The following is a 10,919-nucleotide window of genomic DNA, read 5'->3' as shown; positions in this document are numbered from 1 at the left end:
TATTTTTCAATTGACGAAAGCAACTTATGCAACACAGAGACTTTGGGGCAAACCTCGGCGCCAGGCTTCTGCGCAAAATACTAAAAAAGCTTAAACAGAGGGTATTGCCGAAAGTGGCATTTCGGGCACCAGAAGGGCGATCATACCTTTCTGAAAGGCGGTAGACCTTTAAGTACATCTACAACATCTACACTGAACAGAGGAGAATACGGAGAATGTCTTCACTTCCAGCTCCATTATATAATAAAAATGTGTACAAAGCTCAGCAAGGGTGGGCACTGACTCTTCTCCGTTTCCCCAACTCCAGCAATCGGGACTTGCATCCCAAGTCCCTCTACTCGACCTGAGGTTGGACCAGCCACCTCCCATCTCAGGGCCTCAGTTTCCCCATCTGTAAAACAAGGATTATATGCTTCCCTCTTCCCAGGACACGTCGAACCTAATCGGGAAGGATCTGATTAGGTTCGAAGAAAAGCGTAAAGTAACCGCTTAAAAGGTAGGCGAAAAGACCGATAACATTTATTTCTCTCTCACCAACCAAACACTCCGTTTCACGTTTTTCTGAGCTGTTCCGGGAAGGGCGCGGCCAGGCCACCAGGAGCCACGCCTCCGGAAGTGGGGCCAGACTCAGCCGCGCCACGGACTGCGGCCCAGGGAAGGGGCCCAGCAGTGACGTCACATAGACACTCCTCTGTGTTCCTCCGCCCTGAGATAAAGTAGCCCCTAACCATAGCGGATTCTTCCACTCATACTAAGCGACATATAAAATCTCAGATTCTCTTACGACTATATTATGATTTTCAGGCCTCGAGGCTACGTTCCAGCACATTGGAAGCCTGTCTTTCTCCGGACCGGCGCAGGAAGTAGTCCCGGCCTCCGGAAGGCCGATGGGTCCCTCCGCCGCGGGGGGGAAGAGGATGGCGACTTCGTCGATGCCGGAGTCGGAGAGGAACACCGCTACGAAAGCGTCAGGTGAGTTTCGGTGAGAGTCAGGTCGCCACACCGCACCCTGCCAGGAAGTGGGGCCACACTGCGGGGAGACCCGGCGGCGAGGTCCCGGGCCGGCGGGGCTGTCCGAACAGGGCCCCGGGGTCCCAGGCCCTTTAGTCGCTCTCGCACTTGCCTGAGCGGAAACCCGGCGCCGCCACAAGATGGCGTCGGGCCTGGAGCGCAGGCAGCGCCGGGGACAGCCCCTAGTCGCCAGGCCCCGGGACCGTCTCTGTCAGCCCCCTCCGCACGGGCGCCAGGGGAGGGGGGAGCAAGCCGCTGACCCAGGGGTCCTGCGGGCGGTACCACCGACCTTCCACCCGGGGGGACTCGGGGGCCCGGAGGGCTGAACCACTGAGGCCACACGGGGCCCGTAGAGGGAACCACTTTGCGGGAATCGTGGAGGGGAGGAGAAAAGGGTCAAGATTCCTCGCCACTGACCACCCTCCCAAGGATGACGGAAGGGCCGGATTCTGGGAGGCAAGGCTTCCTGGTCCTGTTTTTCCGAAGCAACCCGTCGCCGTACCCTAGAAGGCCCCGCCCGGTCGGCGACTCAGTGTTTGCATCTGCGAAATGGGCACATGGGCGCAGCTGAGTGGGCCGCGGGGACCGGGAATGAGGCCCACCGGTTCTAGACCCGATCACCTCCTCCCACAGAGTGAAGGCCCCGTACCTTGGGCCCCCCTCTCAGGCAGCCCCCCGAGCCGATGGAGGAAAACGAGGTGGAGAGCAGTAGCGACGCGGCCCCTAGGCCTGGCCGGCCCGAGGAGCCCTCGGAGAGCGGGTTGGGTGTGGGCACCTCGGAAGCCGTGTCGGCCGACAGCAGCGACGCCGCGGCCGCCCCGGGGCCAGCGGAGGCCGACGATTCCGGCGTGGGGCAGAGCTCGGACCGCGGCAGCAGCTCGCTGGTATGGACCGCGCTTGGGTGGAGGCAGCGACCGCAGGCAGCAGTGCTTGGCAGTCGGGGAAGCAGCCAGGAGGCTTGCTTGTAGCTAATAATTTGTTTATGGTTTACTGTGACCCAGGCCCCATGCCAGGCCCCTAGCATGGGTTTTCTCATTTAAATCTCGTACCTTGTAAGGCACATACCACTCTTTCCACATCTTACAGAGAAGCAAACGGGCGCAGAGTCAAGATTCAAATCTAGGCTGTGTGTGGGCTGCGCTTTCCACTGTTGCCCTGGTTCACATCTTGGCTCTTCTGCTGATTCACTGGGAGATCTCCTGGAGCCTCAGTCTTCTGTCTGTAAAATGGAGCAGAAATACCTATTCCTGAGGGTGCTCCGTTGTGAACTGCCACCAGATATTTTCTTGGAAACGCTTTATAACATAGTCTCATGGCTCAGCCACTTCCTAGCTCTGTGGTCTTAGATAAGCTCCCCAGGCTTTAGCTGTCAGTTTTCTCATGTGTAAAGTGGGAATAATAAATGTCTGCCTCAGAAAGTTTTTTTTTTTTTTTTTTTGAGAGTTAAATGAATATATGCAAAGCAATTAACACGGGGCTCAACACGTGATAAACACTCAGTAAATATCCACACCCTCACCATTGTCATTATTTGTCAGATAGTGATCATTTTCAGGACATCACGTCATAGAGGTACACAACAACAGCCTCCACTTTGGAGCTCCAGGGGTTTCATTGGTTCAGCAGAGATGGACTTGGCATGTGCCCAGTTTGTGCTCGACCCTGGGGTTATAGCAAGAGACAAGAGAGAAGTGGTTCTGGCCCTAATGAAATCTGACTTGGGAGCCGTAATACCGCAGAGTGAACCATCAGGTGATGGGGGGACACAGGCAACTAAAATGCTGAGGATAGAGGGGTCCTAACTTGGCCTTGGGGATCAGGATCAGCTTCCCAGGAGAGGTACCAGCTGAGTGTCTGAGTAGGAATTAGCCGTGGTGTGATGCTATGAAGCGTTTGAAGGCAGAGGGAACAGCCCATTGACAGCATGGTGAAACCAGCTTCACCTGACTTGTGTGGGGGCAGGAGACGTGGGGCGTTATACCTGATCAGACCCAGGGACCCTGGGGCTTGTTTTTGGGGAGGCTCCGTGACTAGAGGGCTTCTCCCACTGGTCTTCTGTGTGGATGAGGGCGTTGGGTGGCTCCACTCTCCATATCCTTGGGCCCCTAAGGAGCCCCATCCCTGGCTCCTAAGCTTCCTCTCTCCCTGTTTCCTGACCCCCAGGAGGAGGTGTCTGAGAGCAGCTCCAGCACAGACCCCCTACCCCATGGCTACCTCCCTGACTCATCTTCTGTTTCCCGCGGGCCAGTGGCAGGGGTGACGGGCGGCCCCCCAGCCCTGGTGCACTCCAGTGCACTGCCAGACCCCAACATGCTGGTGTCCGACTGTACGGCTTCTTCCTCGGACCTGGGCTCGGCCATTGACAAGATCATCGAGTCCACCATCGGGCCCGACCTCATCCGGAGTGAGTCAGGCCCTGGTGGGCAAGAGTTGCCCCTCCAGGGTTTCCCTACAGAACCAGCTGTGCAGACTCAGGCAGATAACTTCATCACTCTGAGGTTGTAACATGGAAGCAGTAACCCGATCTCATAGTACTAAATGACATGAGGATTTACCTGACTTTGGGGCTTTCCTGGTGGCTCAGATGGTAGAGAGTCCTCCTGCAGTGCAGGAGACCCGAGTTTGATCCCTAGGTCAGGAACATCCCCTGGAGAAAGGCATGGCTACCCACTCCAGTATTCTTGCCTGGAGAATCCCACGGACAGAGGAGCCTGGTGGGCTATAGTCCATGGGGTCGCAAAGAGTCAGACACAGCTGAGCGATTCCGCACAGAATACCTGACTTTGCACTGGAGTCTGTTCGAAACACTCTACCTGCAGCAGTAGGTCATTGATCCTCTTGGTAACCCTGAACAGTACATGCTGTTACTGTTCTCACAGTCTAGATGAGGAAACTGAGGCACAGAGGATGTAAGCCAACACAGCCGCTGTCGTCAGCAGGTGTTAGGCCGTAAGCTCAGTCTGACTCCGAAGCTGGTGCTCATGATTTGCCAGACTGCTTTCTACTATCAGAGATCTGTGTAAGGGTCGTAGCACTAGGAAAGGCCCTGAGGTGGTCTCGAAAGCCAGTCCTAAGAAAGTGGTGCAGCAGCTGGGCCTTAACCTTAGAGAAGACTGGGGAGGAAAAGAAGGAGACCTTCCAGGTGTAGTGGTTAAAAGGCGGACAGCTGTGGACTGGCTGCGGGGACAGCATGTCACACATCCCAGACGTCCCAACAGCCCTGCCCTGGACGGGAGGTGGGTCACAGGGCAGCCGATTTCACAGTCGCATGGGTGAATTGGAGTGAGTGTTGGCATGACGGTTGTCCTTATCAACTGGGCATCTGCCCCTCCTGTTTCTGCCTAGGCTGCATCACCGTGACCAGTGCGGAGGGCAGTGGGGCCGAGGCCACACGGTACCTGATCCTGCAGGGACCAGACGATGGTAAGAGCCCAGCACCAGGCCCAAGGAGCCCTGCCGTGGGTGGGGGTAGGACAGGAAGGCTCTGCCGCACTCACTGTGTGATCTTGGCAGGTTATCCGCTGCCCCTGGCCTCCTCTCGGTTTCCCTATGGTTACTATGGTGGGCGTGGGTTCTAGGACCCCTGGGCTTGCCTGGGAGGGGCAGTGGTAGCTCATGGCCAGTCTCCCTCTCCACTTCCCTCTGATTCCTTCACCACCCCCGCCAGGCGCCCCCATGGCATCACCGATGTCCAGTTCCACCCTGGCCCATAGCCTGGCAGCCATCGAGGCCCTGGCCGATGGCCCCACATCCACGTCCACGTGCCTAGAGCCACCAGAGGACGCGCAGGGTGGGCCCAGCTCCCCGGCGCAGCCACCCCTGGGTTCTGGCGCCGAGGAGCCGGACTTGCAGAGCCTGGAGGCCATGATGGAGGTGGTGGTGGTGCAGCAGTTCAAGTGCAAGATGTGCCAGTACCGGAGCAGCACCAAGGCCACACTGCTGCGCCACATGCGGGAGCGGCACTTCCGCCCGGGTGCGTTGATAGCGGCTGGCCTGCCCGCCCACACATGGGGTGCCAAGAGTCAGACTTGACAAGCTTGTTGTACCCTGCTCCCCCACCCCCAGCAGCAGCAGCTGGTAAGAAGGGGCGTCCGCGCAAGTCGGGCAGCTCGGCCCAGCCCCAGGAGGAAGAGGGCCCAGAGGAGGAAGACGACGACGACATCATAGATGCTGGTGCCATCGATGACCTGGAGGGTAGGCTCCCAGACCTGCTGCCCTCCCACATCTGCATATACTGAGCTCCCTCTGGCCCACATGAAGGGCCAGGGAAGAGGAATTGGCACAGGCGCAGCCAGAAGCGCCTCCAGCATAAGATAAGAGGAGTTGGGGCTTTGGGACCAGGAGCTTCATGTGCAGTTATCCAGACTCCTGTGTCCAAGGGTCACGTCCCATTTGTCCAGCAGAAGCAGAATGCGAGCCACGTGTGTACTTTTTTAGTAGCTGTATTAAAGTAAAAAGATGAATTTAAATCAGTCATATATTTTATTTACCTATTATGTCTAAAATCTAATTTCAGTATGCAATCATTATAAAAAATTATTAGTAAATTATTTTTACTTTTTTTCATTGTAATTTTTGGAAATCTGATATGTATTTTATACTTAATTATACCTCAGTTTATGCCTCAGTTTAGACTAGGTACATTTTGAATGCTCATGAGTCACAGTGAGCAGCTCCTTTAATCGGTAGCATAGTCATACTTTGTAGACTTGAATGACTAGACACTTTTTTTCTAAACAATGACTATAAAGTGTATTGAGGAAGGGGCACTTTTTTTCTGAATTACATTAAGGTACATATGAGCTAATGGTAGGTGTTAAGAATGGTCCAGAGAAAGGACTGCAGGGCCTCAAAGACGAGTACTGATAGTCAGCTAGGGGAACATCAGGAGGGCTTCCTAGAGGCGGCATCACTGGTGGGTTTGGAAGGAGGAGCAGGCAGGGATGGGGAAGTGGACCTCTTCCCAGGGAAGCTGACAAGGGGTCAGGGCTGAAAGGTCAAGGCTGCGGCCCTCCTTCTCTTGTTTTACCCACAGAAGACAGTGACTATAACCCTGCAGATGACGAGCCCCGGGGCCGGCAGCTGCGGCCCCAGCGCCCCACCCCCAGTACCCTGAGACCCCGCAGGAGACCTGGCCGGCCCCGGAAGCTGCCTCACCTGGAGACCTTGGATCTCCCAGATGGTGAGAGTGGGGCCTAGGGGTGTGGGTGGGGCCCAGGGGTGGCCTCGTTCCCTGCTTGCTTCCGTGGAGCCTGGGGACGGAGTGTGCTGTGCAAAACAGCAAGTCTCAGACCCACTGGGATGACCTACCAGCCTCCTGGTGACGGGGAAAGCCCTCCCCTGCCAAACTCGAGGGTTAAGATACATGAGCTGTCCGATAAGGCTTTTCGGTGAGAAGCTGTCACAGCATGGAAGTTGGAATATTTACAACTGAGCTAATTATTATTAAAACAAGAATAAGTCTGAGGTCTGAGATGATGTCAGAGGAGCACGGATTTGGAGCGTGACAGGCTTGGGACGGGGGAGACTGCCATGGACAGAATGCCAGCTCTGCCTCCTACCAGCTATGTGACCTGGAGTGGGTCGCTTTGCCTCTTGAATCTCTCCTTCCCATATTGTGAATGAGGTGATGGTACCTGCCGCTTAGGATTGTTTTAAAGCTTAAATAGACATGCCAGAAATACAAGGTAGTGGTCTTTGTACATGCAGTTGTGTGTGTGGAGGAGTGGTTATATTTTTTTAGTGTTCTTTTTTTCTTTTCATTTTTGGCTACACCTCATGGCATGTGAGAGCTTAGTTCCCCAACCAGGGATCAAACCCACACCCCTGGCATTGGAAGCACCATGTCTTAACCTGTGTACCGCCAGGGAAGTCCCTAGTCGTCTTTGTAAAGTAACTTTTTACTGAGGTATATTTTCAGGAAGGCACGTGTATGCTAACTGCATAGCTCAGTGAATTTTTAAAAAATTTTCTGTGTGTGTTTATTTTTGGCTGTGCTGAGTCTTCGTTGCTTCGAGGGCTTTTCTCCAGTTGTGATGCGCAGCCTTCTCATTGCCGTGGCTTCTCTTATTGCGGAGCACAGGCTCTAAGGGCTCACGGGCTTCAGTACTTGCCGCACGCAGGCTCAGTCATTGTGGCTCCCAGGCCCTAGAGCATAGGCTTAGTAGTTGGCGCAGGGTTTAGTTGTTCCACAGCACGTGGGATCTTGCGAGATCGGGGATCGAGCCTGTGTGCCTTGCACTGGCTGCCAGGTTCTTTACCCAGGTCAGTGAATTTCCACAAGTGAATACACCTGAATATCCTGTTAGAAACAAGATGTTACCAGCATTTCCTGTAAAATATTTTGGATTTTTTAAAAAATATGTTTTGAATTTTTAAAACATTACAGTGAAATAGTGTTTTTGAATAGGCAGCGTATTCTGATGTTTTGATGACAGAGCCTTTGCAACTGTGCCGTGATGTCTCCTCCCTCTCTCCCATCTGCTGTTCAGCGTCCCCCAGGAAAACCAGTGATTAAGTGTTGCTGTTGCTTCCCAGATCTTAGAATGTCCCTGTGAGGTCACAAGAGCAACAGTTACTTCCCTTTGACAGATGGGGGACAAGGAGACTCAGAGAGGGGTGGGGCTTTGCCTGAGGACACACAGCAGATTGGTGACCGAGTTCAGCCTACAGGCAGGTCTTCTGGCCGGGAGGTCCTGGCTCTCCCAGTGCTGCTCCAGACTGTCCCGTGTAAGGCGTGCGGTGCTGACAGCTGCAGAAGGGGATGCTGTCTAATCACGGCTGCCTGCATCTGTCCCGCAGCCTGCTGTGCCCATCAGTGGTCTGTGACGGTGTGTGTGGGGGTGTATCTTGACTGGCTGTGACACACCTGTCCACATCTGTCCTGGTGTGTCTGTGGCAGGTGTGGAAGGAGAGCCTTTAGTGAGTTCACAAAGTGGACAGAGCCCTCTGGAGCCACAAGACCCCGAGGCACCTAGCTCCTCAGGGCGGGGACACCTGGTGGCCCTGGGCAAGGCCAACCGGGCCCACGTGGAACCCAGTGTGAGCCAGTCAGATGCAAGGAATGCAGCTTCGTCCTACCAGGATGAGGCTGACGCCCTGCCCCGCCGTCGTGGGCGGCCCTCCAGGCGCTTCCTTGGCAAGAAATACCGCAAGTACGGGCGCCGAGATGAGGGCTGAGGGTGGGGGGTGGCAGCCCGGCCATTCCAGACCTCCTCCAACATTCTCCTAGCAGGTACTATTACAAGTCACCCAAACCGCTCCTGAGGCCTTTCCTGTGCCGCATTTGCGGCTCCCGCTTCCTATCCCACGAGGATCTACGCTTCCACGTCAACTCCCATGAGGCCGGCAACCCCCAGCTCTTCAAGTGCCTGCAGTGCAGCTACCGCTCCCGTCGCTGGTCCTCACTCAAGGTGTGGCGGGGGGACTGGGGCAGGAAGGGACGCTGGCTGGGAGAAGGCCCCGAAGGGGAGTGGCGGTCACGGGCCCCTTCCTGCCCCGTCTCCAGGCCGAGCGTGTCCTTTTGCAGGCTGCACGCTGCAGAGTCACATTATGTCTTAGACGTGCCTAACCACCAGCACACCTGGCAGGTGGCCGGAACACTGCTTTAATCGCCTTCACTGTGTTACAGTCTCCAGCAGGTCCTTTTCACCATCTGCCCAGAGGTGCCTGTGGGCCTGCAGCAGCTCGAGCCTGCCTTGTACCTTGTAGATGCTCTGATGTCATCCTCATGTAGCCCAGTGAGGTCTTAAGTGTTAAGAATCCCATTTTTTAATTATCATTATTTTTGGTTGCACTGAGTCTGTGTTGCTCTGTGCAGCCTTTCTCTGGTTGCTGTGAGCGGGGTATACTCTTCATTGCGGGGCCCAGGCTCTAGGCATCAGGCTTCATAGGTACAGCACACAGGCTTAGTTGCTCTACGGCATGTGGAACCTTCCTGGGCCAGGCACTGAACGTGTGTCCCCTGCATTGGCAGGCAGATTCTTATTCCACTGCGCCACCAGGAGAGTCAAAAGGTCCCATTTTACTGCCCCAGGAAGCTACAGCTTGGCTTGGCCAGAGTGGAACTGGGCATCGTTGGGGCTGGGAATACCTTGAGCTCCGAGGGCCCGAATTCTGTGCTTTCTGCATACACGGTGCTTCCTCCCTCAGACTCGGCCTAGAGGTTGTTCTTTGGACCTCGGCAGGAAGGGTGGGGAGCAGGGATTATTCCGAGGTGCAGTGGGGAGGGACAACTCTAAGGCTGTAGGCACAGGGCAGGTGGGCGGGAAGGCAGGTTATGTCCCAGCCCTATGTTCTGCCTGTCTCCCAGGAGCACATGTTCAACCACGTGGGCAGTAAGCCCTACAAGTGTGACAAATGCAGCTACACCAGCGTCTACCGGAAGGACGTCATCCGGCACGCAGCTGTGCACAGCCGGGATCGGTCAGTAGGGCTGGGGAGGCAGAGGCCCGGGGTGACCCCAGTTCCCGCGTACTGAGCCCCTGCTCTGGGTCAGCCCCTTCGCAGCACGACAGACATGGGAACGGCAGACAGTTCATCCCAGATCACTTGGCTCAGAGCAGGGCCGCGGGGGCGCCTAGAGGTCTCTTGTTCGGTCTCTTTCCTGCTTCAAGCTTTGTAAATTGGGGACTGTCATTGTCGAGGTGGTTAAAGGAAATCGTGTACCTAAAGGGGCTCGGAAAAGGATCTAAAGCCAGTTCTCTGTTACACCTTTTTCTTTCTTTCTCTTTGGCATGACTTGCAAGTTCTTAGTTCTCTGACCAGGGATTGAACCCAGGCCCCAGCAGTGGAAGTGTCGAGCCCTAACCATTGGACCATCAGGGGATTCCCTCTTAGAGGTTTTTCTTTACAAATACAAATAAAAAGGAAGGCGGAGTCCTTTGTCCGCATGAGATTAGGGATACCAGGTTGAACAAGCACTTGGTTCGGCAGCTCTCTCTCTCGCTGCATAATTTCTCAGCCTTTAAAACACAAACGTGTTTTGTGACAGAGAGAGAATGGCTTGTTCCTAAAGTTAAGTTGAACTTACTGCATGTTTCTTTACATTTTCTCCAGCGAGCTCCAGTGGGGGATGCCCTTCTCACAGAAGGGGGCTAGGGTCAGGGCTGAGACTGGGTCCTGTCAATGGGAGAGGGTCTGGGGTGGGCTTGGGCACGTGATGGTCTGACTCCTGCGTCTTTCTCCCCTAGGAAAAAGAGGCCAGACCCGGTGAGTCAGGGGCTCGGGCCTGGGAAGGGCGCCTGCTTGCGGGCTGCCCATGGGGTGGAGAGGCGGGGGCGGGAGGCTCAGGCATGGGCTTACCCTCCCTGCTTGCCTTCTGTGTCCACCCGGCCCCTTCTGCCCCTTCCCAGACCCCAAAGCTGAGCTCCTTCCCCTGCCCCGTGTGTGGCCGTGTCTACCCCATGCAAAAGAGACTCACTCAGCACATGAAGACACACAGCACCGAGAAGCCCCACATGTGCGACAAGGTGGGTGGGGCTGAGTGCAGGGCTGGGGCGTGAGGGGGCCTGGTGGGGGGCGGCTCCCTCATCTAACCCACCCCACCCCCTGCAGTGTGGAAAGTCCTTTAAGAAGCGCTACACCTTCAAGATGCACCTGCTCACGCACATCCAGGCTGTCGCCAACCGCAGGTACACCCCCAAAGAGCCCCTGGGGCTGCAGCGCCCCGCCGTGCCCCACTGCTGAGCTCTCTCCGCTCCAACCACCTCCAGGTTCAAATGCGAGTTCTGCGAGTTTGTTTGCGAGGACAAGAAGGCACTGCTCAACCACCAGCTGTCCCATGTCAGCGACAAGCCCTTCAAGTGTAGCTTTTGCCCCTATCGCACCTTCCGAGAGGACTTCTTGCTATCCCACGTGGCTGTCAAGCATACAGGTCCGGCTGGCCCCACCCCTCAACACAGTAGGGC

The 10,919-nt window shown here is 55.7% G+C and overlaps 1 protein-coding gene across 6 annotated transcripts in view; it reads left to right on the top strand.

Annotated features, from left to right (window-relative positions):
- Positions 1-891: 891 nt before the first annotated feature.
- ZNF335 (zinc finger protein 335) overlaps positions 892-10,919 on the top strand; it is a 20,837-nt gene continuing 10,809 nt past the window's right edge. For 2 of the 6 annotated variants that reach the window (XM_052651284.1, XM_052651283.1), the window contains exons 1-13: positions 1,260-1,895; positions 3,175-3,415; positions 4,357-4,434; positions 4,679-4,984; positions 5,077-5,205; positions 6,047-6,193; positions 7,913-8,165; positions 8,243-8,423; positions 9,323-9,435; positions 10,203-10,221; positions 10,365-10,481; positions 10,567-10,643; positions 10,725-10,885. In XM_052651284.1, the coding sequence (XP_052507244.1) occupies positions 1,695-1,895; positions 3,175-3,415; positions 4,357-4,434; positions 4,679-4,984; positions 5,077-5,205; positions 6,047-6,193; positions 7,913-8,165; positions 8,243-8,423; positions 9,323-9,435; positions 10,203-10,221; positions 10,365-10,481; positions 10,567-10,643; positions 10,725-10,885 (2,023 nt within the window). In that variant the 5' untranslated portion in view covers positions 1,260-1,694. Of the gene's footprint in view, positions 973-1,259; positions 1,896-3,174; positions 3,416-4,356; positions 4,435-4,678; positions 4,985-5,076; positions 5,206-6,046; positions 6,194-7,912; positions 8,166-8,242; positions 8,424-9,322; positions 9,436-10,202; positions 10,222-10,364; positions 10,482-10,566; positions 10,644-10,724; positions 10,886-10,919 lie in introns of those variants that run through there. The other 4 variants (XM_052651279.1, XM_052651282.1, XM_052651281.1 and 1 more) reach the window with 4 other exon arrangements.

Source organism: Budorcas taxicolor, chromosome 13 (genome assembly GCF_023091745.1).
Source record: "Budorcas taxicolor isolate Tak-1 chromosome 13, Takin1.1, whole genome shotgun sequence".
Classification (NCBI taxonomy): domain Eukaryota; kingdom Metazoa; phylum Chordata; class Mammalia; order Artiodactyla; family Bovidae; genus Budorcas; species Budorcas taxicolor.
This window is presented reverse-complemented; position numbering and strand designations above follow the sequence as displayed.